At 41.6% G+C, this 15,346-nt stretch overlaps 1 protein-coding gene across 1 annotated transcript in view; it reads right to left on the bottom strand.

Moving 5' to 3' along the window:
* sae1 (SUMO1 activating enzyme subunit 1) overlaps positions 1–15,346 on the bottom strand; it is a 33,030-nt gene that overhangs the window by 13,740 nt on the left and 3,944 nt on the right. The window contains exons 4-6 of the mRNA XM_063016254.1: positions 5,004–5,149; positions 4,837–4,936; positions 2,566–2,671 (exon numbers count right to left, since the gene is read on the bottom strand). Of these exons, the coding sequence (XP_062872324.1) occupies positions 2,566–2,671; positions 4,837–4,936; positions 5,004–5,149 (352 nt within the window). The remainder of the gene's footprint in view (positions 1–2,565; positions 2,672–4,836; positions 4,937–5,003; positions 5,150–15,346) is intronic.

The raw sequence follows: 15,346 nt of genomic DNA on the forward strand, positions 1-15,346 counted from the left end.
AAGGTGGTTTTAATGTTATGGCTGATCGGTGTATAGTGTAGTGTGTGTGTATGCATGGATGTTAACTTTTACAAATAATAGTCTAAACACACACATACAGTGTATCACAAAAGTGAGTACACCCCTCACATTTCTGCAAATATTTCATTATATCTTTTCATGGGACAACACTATAGACATGAAACTTGGATATAACTTAGAGTAGTCAGTGTACAACTTGTATAGCAGTGTAGATTTACTGTCTTCTGAAAATAACTCAACACACAGCCATTAATGTCTAAATAGCTGGCAACATAAGTGAGTACACCCCACAGTGAACATGTCCAAATTGTGCCCAAATGTGTCGTTGTCCCTCCCTGGTGTCATGTGTCAAGGTCCCAGGTGTAAATGGGGAGCAGGGCTGTAAAATTTGGTGTTTTGGGTACAATTCTCTCATACTGGCCACTGGATATTCAACATGGCACCTCATGGCAAAGAACTCTCTGAGGATGTGAGAAATAGAATTGTTGCTCTCCACAAAGATGGCCTGGGCTATAAGAAGATTGCTAACACCCTGAAACTGAGCTACAGCATGGTGGCCAAGGTCATACAGCGGTTTTCCAGGACAGGTTCCACTCGGAACAGGCTTCGCCAGGGTCGACCAAAGAAGTTGAGTCCACGTGTTCGGCGTCATATCCAGAGGTTGGCTTTAAAAAATAGACACACGAGTGCTGCCAGCATTGCTGCAGAGGTTGAAGACGTGGGACGTCAGCCTGTCAGTGCTCAGACCATACGCCGCACACTGCATCAACTCGGTCTGCATGGTCGTCATCCCAGAAGGAAGCTGACGCACAAGAAAGCCCGCAAACAGTTTGCTGAAGACAAGCAGTCCAAGAACATGGATTACTGGAATGCCCTGTGGTCTGACGAGACCAAGATAAACTTGTTTGGCTCAGATGGTGTCCAGCATGTGTGGCGGCGCCCTGGTGAGAAGTACCAAGACAACTGTATCTTGCCTACAGTCAAGCATGGTGGTGGTAGCATCATGGTCTTGGGCTGCATGAGTGTTGCTGGCACTGGGGAGCTGCAGTTCATTGAGGGAAACATGAATTCCAACATGTACTGTGACATTCTGAAACAGAGCATGATCCCCTCTCTTCGAAAACTGGGCCTCATGGCAGTTTTCCAACACGATAACGACCCCAAACACAACCTCCAAGATGACAACTGCCTTGCTGAGGAAGCTGAAGGTAAAGGTGATGGACTAAACCCAATTGAGCACATGTGGCGCATCCTCAAGTGGAAGGTGGAGGAGTTCAAGGTGTCTAACATCCACCAGCTCCGTGATGTCATCATGGAGGAGTGGAAGAGGATTCCAGTAGCAACCTGTGCAGCTCTGGTGAATTCCATGCCCAGGAGGGTTAAGGCAGTGCTGGATAATAATGGTGGTCACACAAAATATTGACACTTTGGGCACAATTTGGACATGTTCACTGTGGGGTGTACTCACTTATGTTGCCAGCCATTTAGACATTAATGGCTGTGTGTTGAGTTAATTTCAGAAGACAGTAAATCTACACTGCTATACAAGTTGTACACTGACTACTCTAAGTTATATCCAAGTTTCATGTCTATAGTGTTGTCCCATGAAAAGATATAATAAAATATTTGCAGAAATGTGAGGGGTGTACTCACTTTTGTGATACACTGTACTAACTTTCCCATAAATAAATAAATAATAATAAAATTAGTGCATGAATAGTATATTATTTAATATATTGTAGTTTGCTTCCTTTATCTAATTTTGTGAGTGTTTGTGTGAAAAAGGTCCTACATATTCATGAAATAAAATATTAGTATATATTCTAAGTTAAGGTATATTAGTATACAAGTTGATGCCATCAATAAATGTTTATAAAATACTGTGCTGGTCAACATTACATCATAAAATGACATTACATTTTTTTGCTTTGGTGTTTGCAGTGATTAAAATCAGTGGCACTCTAGCCGTCTTACCAAACCCATCAGTGAGCTAACCTCAGATCAATCAGTGAGATAACACAAAGGAAACAGTTCTTCCTCAAAAGCAGCTCAGCCGTTACATTCCATTTATAAGCACTCTAATGTAACCTTTAAATGCTTCAGCACACAAATAGGACATGTTTTTTTCCATTAGTATACCACTATATGTGAGGCGCTGGAGCATTCAATGCCTTTTTTTAGTGATCGGTGCCTATTCTGAGAGAGGCGGAGACAGCATGTTTTTAGATTGTAAGTCATCGCACATGACTGGCCATGGACAACCTTCGACAAAAAACGGGCAGTCGTCTAAGAGAATGGCAGGTGAGCTCATATTAAAAGATTAACAGCAGTCAGAGCTTGTTTATTATGGAACATGCACAGCGTGACCGCATTTTAAGGCGTGTTTGTGTCTTCTATAATTAAACATGACACTGAACATGATGTACAAATAAATACATTAACAGTTACATCATCACCTGTACATAATGCACTGCTGAACTGGAAACAGTTTGGAAACAAACTGGAAACAAATTTGTTAGATAATAATAGATGCATTTAAAGTACCTTGCAGTAAGAAGTAGTCTGATGGAGTGCGTCTGAGACTGCGTTTGGCCTCCTCGCTGGTCCAGTCTACCTCCAGAGCCTCTTTCAAGGAGCAGAAACTCGCCGTCTTTACAAAAAACACCAAAAAGAAATTAAATTAGGGGAAAAAAAACCTTTACCTTCCAATCTATTCATTTCCAATTCCCATTTGTGAATCCACTGCCGCTTGCACAGCACCTGATTTGGTGGAAGTTTTATTTATTTTACAGATAAGTTGTTTATTCAGGTTTTTTGTCAAGTGTTACAGCTGTGTCAGGTTCTATATATGTACTATCAGTTTTGTATTCTTTAAAAAGTTAAAGAGGGTGTCTGCTTTGGTTTGGGTAAATATTCCACCCATTGTGTCTGGAATCTGGTTAGTCAGGTTAGTTTTCCTGTTTCTTTGTGGTACTTGGGGTATGATTACAAATCCAAGGGCACTATCTGTTCACCAGATGTTCACGTGTCAGGTTAGAGTGCCCAGTGTGTGTCTGGGTGTACAGTCAAGCCGGAAAGTCTGCACACCCCTTTAACCATCTCCGTGTTTTATTACATTACAGACTCATTCTATAGTAGATTGAATTCATTTTTTGGCACAAAATTCTACACAAAACAGCCCACAATGAGAAAGTGAAAGCAGGTTTTTAGACATTTGTGCTAATTTATTAAAAATCAAAATGTATACCATCATATGTACAAGTGTGCAAACCCTTTGATATGACGCCCAAAAGTGAGCTGAGTTGCATTTTGTTTTCACTGATACTGCTTAAAATATTTCTACAATTTAACCTATAATACATTTAATTGATTGGACATGATTGGGGATTGCCAATACCTGACTATATAAGGTCCCACAGTTGACAGTGCATATCAGAGCAAACTCCAAGCCATGGGGTCAAAGGAATTACCTGCAGACCTCAGAAACAGGATTGTGTCAAGGAATAGATCTGGAGAAGGGTACAGAAAATTGCTGCAGCTTTACAGGTCCCAAAGAGCACAGTGGCCACCATCATTCGTAACTGGAAGAAGTTTGAAACCACCAAAAAACTTTTGGGGAAATCGATTGGGGAAGACGGGCCTGGGAGGTAAGCAGGAACCCTATCAGAAGATCAATCATCTAGGCAGCACTCCACAAATCACGTCTTTATGGTAGAGTGGCCAGACGGAAGCCACTCTTTGATAAAAGGCACATGACAGCCCGCTTGGAGTTTGCCAAAAGGCACCTAGAGGACTCTCAAACCATGACCTCTGAAGGAAACCAGGCACCACTTATCACCTGGCTATTGCCATCCCTACAGTGAAGCATGGCGGTGGCAGCATCATGATGTGGGGATGTTTTTCAGCAGCAGGACCGGGGCGACTAGTCCTGATAGAGGGAAAAATGAATGCAGCTAAATACATCGAGATCCTTGGAAGAAAACTTGCTCCAGAGCGCTCTGGACCTCAGTCTGGGGTGAAGGTTTACCTTCCAACATGACAACGACCCAAAGCACACAGCCAAGAGAACAAAGGAGTGGCTTTGAAGAAAGTCTGTGAATGTCCTTGAGTGGCCCAGCCAGAGCCCAGACCTGAATCCAATTGAACATCTGTGGAAGGAGCTGAAAATGGCTGTGTACCGACGCTCCCCATCCAACCTGACTTAGCTTGCAAGGATATGCCAAGAGGAATGAGCAAAAACGTCCAGAAACAAGTATGCCAAGCTCGTAGCTTCTTTTCCAAGACGTCTTGAAGCTGTAATTGCTGCCAAAGGTGGACCAACCAAGTATTAGGCTAAGGGTGTGTACAGAGATGTAACCCCTAAATAAACTATTTTTGTCAGTAAAATAAAATTGCATATTTTCTAAACCCTGTTTTCACTTCGTAATTATTAGTGATTGTGTGTAGATGTTTTAGGCAAAAAAAGAACTCAATCCATTATAGAATGAGTCTGTAACGTAATAAAATGTGGAGAAGGTGAAAGGGGTGTGCAGACTTTCCGGCTTAACTGTACGCAGTGGAGCTGGGAAGGTGGAAGAAAACCAGAGTACAGACACGGGAAGGACTGAAAAACTTCCCCCACACAGTGACCAAAGATGAGAATCGAACCCAGGTTTCCAAGACCCATGTTGCTGAGCATCACCCGATCTACAAGCTGTGCCACTGTGCTACTTCAACAATATCAGATTTATTCATATTTGACTTTATAAGAAAGAAAGTGGCATTAGTGATGAATAACTTTATGGTTAGTTAAACATAACAATCAAAGTTCTGCACCTTCTTCACCATGGTGGTCTCATTAGGATCGACTTTAGGTTTCTTTACTTCAGGTCCGTCATTAGACTCTTCTGATGATTTTACCATCTTTGGTTTTTCTCTGAGGAAACAAAGACACCTTAAAATCACAGCATACAATATAATTATTTAGAAAAGACGTGACATACTCTACATAATGATGCTCCAGGCCCAGGTCAGAAAACATGTATCCATGGTAACCATAGACATCCCCACAGAAGACCTTAATGTTCCTAGAGGAGCAAAGCTGATCCACGTGTACCATGAGGTCTCTGGAGCATCCTGTCAGACACACCTAAAGAAAGAAAGTAAAAGTTGGTGGTGTGAGTGTCTGAACTTGCAAGTTCGAATCCAAGCAGAGCTACCAACCTGGCCGGGTGTCAGCACAAACACAAATGGCCGTGTTTGAGGGAGGACAGTCAGACAGGGTCTCTTCACACTGCAATACATAATCTCCTGGAGTGGGGGGGTTGTTTGTAGCCTAGTGTGGCTCTCTATACGTGATATGGCTCTGTAAGATAACCCAACACTGGCAGACTACAATATAAGAAGAAGCCGCAGGTTGGATTGGACACATGTCGGAAAGACCATGTGGTGATCCGGATCTCCTTAATCAGATTGGGCGTAGTGCAAGCGGCAGCGGATTCACAACCAGGAATTGGAAACGACTAGATTAGGAGATAAGGGGGACAAATAACTAGCTTCTTCAGATTACATCTATACATTCAGGAGGTGCATGTTGGTTGTTATATGATTCGGAAAACTATTTTAAACAACTCAAAAATGTTAAACTCACTCACTCACTCAACCGCTTATCCAATTAAAGTTGGAGCCTATCCCAGCTTTTCAATGGGCACAAGGCACACAGGAACACCCTGGACGGCGATGCGATGTCCATCGCAGGGCAGACACACATACACACACCCATTCACCTATAGTGCAATTCATTGTCTCCAATTAACCTGACTGCATGTTTTCGTACTGTGGGAGGAAACCGGAGCTCCCGGAGGAAACCCACACAGACATGGGGAGAACATGCAAACTCTGCACAGAAAGGCCCCAGACTGCCCTGCCTGGGGATCGAACCCAGGACCTTCTTGTTGTGAGGCGACAGTGCTACCCAAGCTATCAGACATGAAACGTCTATAGATAAACAACAGCAGTAGAACAGCTTTTACTGGGAAGCTCAGAAACTTTGAATGCTTTTATTTAATAGGATGCCACCTCTTTACACAGTAGTTCATCACATTTTAAGCGTTGAACGCTTTGGTATAATTTATTTATTTATTAGGATTTTACGGTCATGTTTTACACTCTTTGGTTACATTCATGACAGGACAGGAAGTTACTGGTTACACAAGAGTTATCAGTTCAAGACATGTTATGGACAATTTTGTCAGTTTACCTCACTTGCATGTCTTTGGACTGGGACATGGGAATCGAACCCAGGACCTGCTTACTTTGAGGCGACAGTGCCACTGTCCAGTCCCATTGGTATAAAGAACAACAACTGGACTCTGGAGCAGGGAAAAACTTCTCTCAGTCTAATAAATAAATGTGACTGACTGATGCTCCTTTTTGATCTGAACTTGAACTGTTTTTAATCTGGCTTCTTAGAACCTTGGTGCTATTCAGAGGTTTACAGGAATCAGAGTAAACAGAAGTAACTAGTAAGTAAACAGTAGTAAATAGCACATTGATTATCTGTGAGCATTTGTGCTGCTGCTACAGATGTTTGTTTTTGTCCGAAAAGCAGGCATGGATCAAATACTGGTGATAAGAAGACATTGAAGACTACTCTGTGTGTACTACACACCCACGGATGTCGCCACAGTTCTCGCTGAAAAACCTACTATTTTTAGGTTCCAGGTGGGAACGAACAGTTTTTTGGTGGAAATGTGCCAAATCGTTCAAAATGAGGCTCACAAACTGGAACGGAGCCCGCTCCACGTCTGTCAACAATGGCTATTTGTGGTACAGCTTGGGGAAAGCAAAAAGCAAAGTCCATAAAGAATCGATTTGCTGGGTTTAATGTGAATGCAATTGCTTTTGGGTGATTTGTAGTGTCCACTATAAGCCAGGCCTTATCGCTCAACATCAGTGCCGTCCTTCTGAGGCCAAGTCAACACCTCAAACTCGTTGTTTTGCTTCTCATTCCTGAAGCATTTTTGCTTTGTGGCAGGGCCACAGCCATCAGGGAATACCGTTTCCATGAAAGGGTGTCCATGGTCTGCAACAATGCTTAGGTAGGTAGTACGTGTCAAAGTAACATCCCAAGGCTTCCCAGCAGAACATTGCCCAAAGCATCACACTGCATCCGCCTGGCCTTCTTCCCATAGTGCATCCTGGTGCCATGTGTTCCCCAGGTAAGCGATGCACACACACCCGGCCACCTTCTTCCATTGCTCTGTGATCCAGTTGCAATGCTCACGTGCCCATTATTAGTGCTTTTGGCGGTGGACAGGGGTCAACATGGGGACCCTGACTGGTCTGCGGCTATGCAGCCCCATACACAACAAACTGTGATGCACTGTGTATTCTGACACCTTTCTATTAGAACCAGCATTAAAGTCTGTTGGGCCGGACCACACGGGCCAGCCTTTGCTCCCGACATTGAAGACTACTCCATGCGTACTACTGAACACACTCCTCTGCACTACATGCAGCTGCTTTTGGGTGATTTGTAATGTCCATTATAAGCCAGGCCTTATCGCAGAACATCACTGCCATCCTTATGTAATATTCTTGTGGCTTAATGGTAGAGAATCCATTGAGGGGAAAGACTTTCAAAAATACAGTGAAGCCTGGAATCATTACTAGGTTATGACGGCTTTCAGAGAGCCATTTGGGTGTTAGTTTGGATGTACAAAAACATAATGTACAATTACAAATAACTGACCTCAGGGTTGATCCATCTTATCAAACTCTTGCACGTTTTCCTACCATATCTATGATAAGACTATTAAGTACCCATAACTTAACATGTTGCTTTGATATCAAAAGACACAACCTCCTGTAACACCACTCTGCCTCGTCATGATCGGGCAGGACTGAAAGTTATTTACGGCCACACAATTGAAGTTTACGTCTCCAGTCAGAACATGAGTGCAGCACTTTTTAACTGATAAGCAATGCAGCAATGCACACTAAGGACGTTCCACTATGCAAGGATTCCAAAACATGGTAAGAACGTTATGCAATCAAAAACAGAAAATGAAAAACACTTCAGAGATATCAATCAAAGACAGGCTTGTTCATCACATTCTGTACTGACTGCCTTTCGCAACAAATAACTATACTGAAGCCGTTAAAGCCACGGATTTTTTTCAAGTGTTTTCGGATGTACATTGATGAGCCAACATATTAAGGCCACCACGTAAAAGTGTGCATGGCAATGAAATCTTAAAATAACTGTGGGGTGTAATACACACAAACACATACACCGGCATCAGGCATAACATTATTACCACCTTCCTAATATTGTGTTGGTCCCCCTTTTTCTGCCAAAACAGCCCTGACCCGTCGAGGCATGGACTCCACTAGACCCCTGAAGGTGTGCTATGGTATCTGGCACCAAGATGTTAGCAATAGATCCTTTAACTCCTGTAAGTTGTGAGGTGGGGCCTCCATGGATCGGACTTGTTTGTCCAGCACATCCCACAGATGCTTGATTGGATTGAGATGTGGGAAATTTGGAGGTCAAGTCAACACCTCAAACTTGTTGTTTTGCGCCGCAAACCATTCCTGAAGCATTTTTGCTTTGTGGCAGGGCGCATTATCCTGCTGAAAGAGGCCACGGCCATCAGGGAATATTGTTTCCATGAAAGGGTGTACATGGTCTGCAACAATGCTTAGGTAGGTGGTATGTGTCAAAGTAACATCCACATGGATGGCAGGACCCAAGGTTTCCCAGCAGAACATTGCCCAAAGCATCACACTGCATCCAGCTTGCCTTCTTCCCATAGTGCATCCTGGTGCCATGTGTTCCCCAGGTAAGCGAAGCACACGTACCCGGCCATCCACGTGATGTAAAAGACAATGTGATTCATCAGACCAGGCCACCTTCTTCCATTGGTCTGTGGTCCAGTTCCGATGCTCACGTGCCCATTATTGGTGCACTGTGTATTCTGACACCTTTCTATCAGAACCAGCATTAACGTCTGTTGGATCGGACCACACGGCCTTCGCTTCCCACGTGTATCCATAAGCCATAACCGCCCATGACCTTGTCGCCAGTTTACCACTGTTCCTTCCTTGGACCACTTTTGATAGATACTGACCACTGCAGACTGGGAACACCCCACAAGAGCTGCAGTTTTGGAGATGCTCTGACCCAGTCATGTAGCCATCACAATTTGGCCCTCGTCAAATTCGCTCAAATCCTTACGCTTGCTCATTTTTCCTGCTTCTAACACATCAACTTTGAGGATAAAATGTTCACTTGCTGCCTAAAATATCCCACCCACTAACAGGTGCTGTGATGAAGAGATAATCAGTGTTATTCACTTCACCTGTCAGTGGTCATAATGCCTGGTCGGGTATATACACCTCTTTTCTTTTCAAACACCACTGAAATTGAAAACTTATTGAACAAAACACAACGAAGTGACAATTCCCCCTTACAGTGGAATTATTACAAGTGACATGCATTACGATCTTAAGATTTTTATTGTGTAACTCTCACAAACCTGTCCATCCTATGCTACCAGTGCTCAAACATGCCTCATTCACTTGCCTTGCGGTGTCACCCCCCTGCAATAGCTCCTCACTTGAGAACCACTGGAGTAATGGCAGTTACTTGTAGTACACAATGTAATTCCATTTATAATTTTTATTATTAATCTTCGGCTATTATTCTTTCTTTTTTGTATATATGCAAATTTTAGCAGCATTTAACAGGCGCTTATATCCAAAGCGACTTATGTTATACAATTTAAGCAACTGAGGGTTAAGGGCCTTGCTCAAGGGTCCAACAGTGACAACCTGGCAGTGGTGGGGTTTAATCAGCAATGTTCCGCTTACTAGTCCAGTATTCTAACCACTAGGCTACAACTGCCCGACTAGCAACTGCCTTACCAGCACGTTATAATTTGTACATTGTCTTCTTAGCATTTTGAATATGTATACTGTATTGTCTGTATATTGTAGATTTATTTATTTATTAGGATTTTAACGTCATGTTTTACACACCTGGATTACATTCATGACAGGTAGTTAGTTACTCGTTACATTACCCGTTCATCAGTTCAATGTCAAACACAGTCATGGACAGTTTTGTATCTTTGGACTGTGGGAGAAAACCGGAGCTCCCGGAGGAAACCCGCACAGACACAGGAAGAACAGGCAAAGTCCTGTATATTCTAGAGTGCTACCAACAGCCAGAAACAAATTCTGTGTAGGTGCAAATCTGATTCTGATGTTGAATGCAGGAATTATGGACATGCTACTTGCATACAACTGTGAATCAGGCCTCAGTGCAACATCAGCGCTGACCCCACTATTGCTCTCGTGGCTAAATAAAAGTGAATTCCCGCAGTCACGTTCAGAAAAAATCTATTGAAGCTCTTTGACAGAAAAAAATGCAGGCTGAGCTTATGGCATCAAAGGAAATAAAAAATCTATATGAATGCCTATGGTACTGGATGTGATGCTTGGAGGTTTACAAACTTTTGGGCATGTCATGAAGCATTCTGTTTATCTGTTCACCAAAAGGACTGCATTTTTAAACAAAATAGCACAGATATCATGTCCCTTGTGTAAAATCTGTCAATCACTGGCAGACAGTGGCATACGTTCAGCACTACACAGCCAAAACACGCTCCCGGTAAGTGCAATCGTGCCAGCTTCTAACATATATATTTATTTATTATAAATATCAGTGGGGGCAGATAAAAGACGAGAATGGTCAGTAAAAAAAACCCGCCTCACTTCACTCCTCTTCCCCTCCTTCTAAACTCTCACTAGTACTCCCACTGGGAGATTTCTGATGGCTAGCAAACACAGACAGGCTGGGAGGCAGATCAGCTAAGCTTTGAACAAGAGTGCCGACAGATTCGCTTATAAACAAGAATGAGCCAAAGTCTACTTTCTGACCGTGCAATGACAATACTCCAAGGAATGGACAGCTTTAATTGACAAGCATCCCTCTTTGTCTAGAGAATCTGCTTATCGTCTGTCTTTTCTCCAAACATCAATGATTCTCTTTCATCTATTATTAAAGTTTACGATTATTTTGCTGTAGTTTTCTACCATTTAAAGTGCATTACATCATTTTTTTACTTTGCAAATGTGAAATAATAACCCAACAGGCAAGAATGTTTCACAATGGGTAAAAAACAATATAGCACCATCTACTGGTCATAAATAGAAAAGGACCCTTTATACAATAGGCAGAGCCCTACTAAATTTACAGGAATGTGCTTAATTTCACGGACCTAATTTATCAAAAATCACAGATTTCACAGATTTTTAAAGAAAGTAGTCATTAAATAACAATTAATGGAAGCTACAATACACAGCCCAGCCTACCTTAATAGCTCCCTCTCAAAAAACCAAAATAATTGTCCGTATTTTGACCTTCCACCCACTGTGTCCACAGAATTGGTTGGGAGTTTTCCAAACTCAGTAACCTGAGAAGTGTTTTTAGCTGCTTTAGACTTTTTTTGCATTTTCTCCCCTTTTTCTCCCCCTTGAGTGCGTCCAATTGCCCAATTGCGTCATGCTTCCTCTACGCCTATGCCGATCCCTGCTCTGACCGAGGAGATCGAAGCTAACCCACGCCCCCTCCGACACGTGGGCAGCAAGCCTTTTGCATCTTATCACCCACACATTGACGAGTTTTGTGCCACCTAGCGTTGTGTACGGAGAGAAACACCCTAAAAGCACTCTTTCCTCAGCTCTGTAGTAGGCGCCTCTAATCAGCCAGCAGAGGTCGTAATTGCACCAGTCTAACAGAGAGAGACCCATATCCGGCTTAGTCCCGCCCATCTGAACAACAGGCCAATCGTTGTTCACGTGACCGCTCAGCCTCAGCCGGCAAGGCAGAGCTGAGATTCGATACGATGTATTAGAGATCCCAGCTCTGGTTGCAGCGTATGTTTTTAGCGCTGTGCCACCTGAGCGGCCAAGAATTTTTAAAGAAGAAATAAACTGTACATAGACAAACTATCGGGAGCATAAAACTTTACTGGCTTGTCTTTTTTAGCACAAACTACAGAGAGATGATCACATGTGTAGAGGAGCACACTTGGAATCCCCAAAGGGAAAAATGCACTCGATAATTAAACACATACATCAAACATTCTTAGCACACTACACCTCAGAAACAAGTTACACAAATTAAAAATGTTAAACCACAAACCCTAAACTTTGAATTTTACAGCAAATTGCATATTACACAGGAGACGGCTTATTTTATGGTCTGTGACGCGATTTTCACAGCCGTAAATTAGGTAGGCCCTTAACAATAAGTAATTTTAAACGTCTCCACTGTTTTCATTATGGAGAGAAATTAGTGCCAGACTGAAATGCAATAACTGCAGGGGCGAAAAATTAAAAATGAAACAGAAGTTCGTGTTTCTCTAAACTGACATTTACATTTTCAGCATTCAGCAGACGCTTTTATCCAAAGTGACTTACATTACTGTGACCGTATACTGTCAAAGCAATTGAGGGTTAAGGGCCCAACAGTGGCAAAATAGGAGTGGTGAGGCTTTATAACTTCATTATCAAAATGTTATAACTTTATTAAATTTGAACTGAGTAGTTCAGAATCTCGGCACTGGTGTGCTAGCGGAATATCCCGCTGTGCCACCTGGGTGCCCCATTATCATTATAACTATTTTGACTTTATTTTTTTTTTTTCATTTGGGACGTTGTTAATGAGGCTGTAAAGACACCCCTAATGCCTTCTGTTTCTTCCAGGCCATGGGAAGCCTCTGACATTTCTTTTGCTATTCTTTATGGTAAAATAGATTTAAAAAATGGGCACCATTTGCAGTTAAACTTTGCTTGCACAATGTGTTTCAGTAACCTATGTAAAATTAGGATCAATTGTGTCTGTATGGCCCCATTAACCACGCCCCAAATTTAACTGGACAGTGATTACTTTTCATTGTGGCACGTTTTCTGCATGTCAGTCTAGTTTAAACAGTCTTGTCAACTTTGCACTTCACTTTTTTTTTTACTATAATGACAGCATTTCAATAAGGCATACATGTCTGAAGCACCTCATGATGGACAGCAATAAAGCTGTGTGTTGATTTAATTTTAGTCAATTGTATTCTTTTTATATATATTTTTTTTTTTTTATGCAAATTATTATGTTATTATGTAATTCTTTCAGTAAAGATGTCAAATGACATGAAAACAAAACCCCCAAAACCTGGAACCACAGTGACAGACTGAATGCTCACAACACTTAAACTGTGGGTTGTTCATTTGCATATTGCAGGCTTTTCTAGTGTCATTAAGGTGTTATAAAATCATACCTATCATATATAATTATAAAACAATCATATGGTAAAGGCAAATAACTGATCAAAGGTTTAAAAAGGAGATCTCTAAATTATTTGTTTTATCATATAAGCACTGAATATACTTTAGATATACCTTAGAACATATAAAACTACAGTCAAGACAAGTCAGACACTCATTTAAACTCAGTCACCAAACTATATGGATACTCGTGGGTAGAGATGGACCGATCGGGTTTTTTGGCATCGATTGCGATCTCCGATCTCCTTTCAGGGCAATCGGCCGATAGTCGAATTCGATCGGGGGGGGGGGGGGGGGGGGGGGGATGACATGCAATTTTTAGCGCAAAATCAGCAGTAAATAATAAAGTATCCAAACAATTATTTTTTTCACCCACAGGAGACATATCTTATTAGTCTAACTGACCACACACACACACACACACACAGGTTTAATGTTATCCAGTTTAGTCTGAAAAAAACTTAAAAGATAAACCGAAAGCAACAGCGTGTGTGTGTTTCTTTAAAAAAACGCTTTGTTCACAGTGTCGCTTTAAATGATTCTGATTCAGGAGTCGAATGTGACGCGTAAGTTTCTCTCTCCGTTTTTACTGTTATTAATAAATGCTGTGGTTTTAAATAAACACCAGCTACTACAGAACATTTTGTGTGACTTTCTTACATTAAAAAGCTTAATTAAAAAGCTTAATTAAACCGCTATTACCACAGAGCGGTCACCGAGTCAGACTCGTTCCGTCTGTGGAGCTAAAAGTTCTGATTACCCTAAAAGTTCAGCAGATGATCCTGAACTAACGAATTTGGTAATGAATAAACTTTTGCCTCTGATTGGCTCTGTAACGTTTCTGTTCTCATTTACATCAAAAGCAAGAACCGCTTACGAGTTACCAAACTGAACACGAGTTTGAATAATGTGCTGATAGAATCGGCTCAGATGTGACCGGGTTGAATTATCTTTTTTAAGTAAATATTTCAGTCAGCAAAATTGCATCGTATGTATGATGCACAACGTTAATTCTGTTATTTTAGGTCGTGAAGAGCTTTCATGATGGTTTCTGTATGATGGTTGATGAATGGTGATGTGATGGTTCGTGTTTTGTAGCGCAAAGTCTGGATCAATTCACTGAGCTGTTAAGCTTAACATGATCTTTATATATCAAGTGATCGGATCGGCTACATTTGGGAAATATCGTCCGATCGTCGATAGCATATTTTGATTGAAAATCGGCCGATATCGATTGAAAGTCGATCGATCGTTCCATCTCTACTCGTGGGCATCAAAAGGGTCTTTATGGAAAGGCCTCAATGAAAATATAAACACTGTGTAATACTAATCTAAAAAGATCAGACAGGTAACACTATGCCCTCTCTAAAACAAGGTTATGGTAGTGTCATTATATAAGGGTGCTTTTTACCAAGATGGACAGGCAGTCTGGTTAGCAACCAACCTAGTTCAACAGCATTTTAGCCACTGTTAAAAACATTTAAAAAAGAGTAGGCTTAAAAATAGTCAAATTTCAATAATTGAGCATTACTGGCATAGGGAAACCCAGGCAAACATGTAGATAAAAATCCATTCTACACAGCCAGATACCAGATGAAAGGACTGCGCACAGATTTCTAAAGCTATGTAGCACTCACACTACCTACTGTGCAGCAATGCTGCCCTACTTCAAAATAATATTTAAACATAATATTAAAATGATGCTTACATTACTTCATTGTTTCAGTAGTGCATTAACAGAGGTAACAGACAGTCATGTTTAGCAAACCTGCCTCTTGCTATCACAATAAACATTGTCTGCAATCAGGTTCTAGTGGAACAGTGGTCCAGAAAAATCTTAAGTTTATGGCTCCGTATCTGAGGAATGAAATGCTGGTTAAGTAATCACATCCTTCTGTCTGGTCAAAGAATCCTTTGTATGCATTAAAGCTCTCTGTAGAAATCTGCTGCTAGTTGGTGAAAAGATGTGGCCGGCAGCTTCATGTGTCAGAGAAGG

This window comes from Trichomycterus rosablanca, chromosome 20 (genome assembly GCF_030014385.1).
Source record: "Trichomycterus rosablanca isolate fTriRos1 chromosome 20, fTriRos1.hap1, whole genome shotgun sequence".
NCBI lineage: Eukaryota > Metazoa > Chordata > Actinopteri > Siluriformes > Trichomycteridae > Trichomycterus > Trichomycterus rosablanca.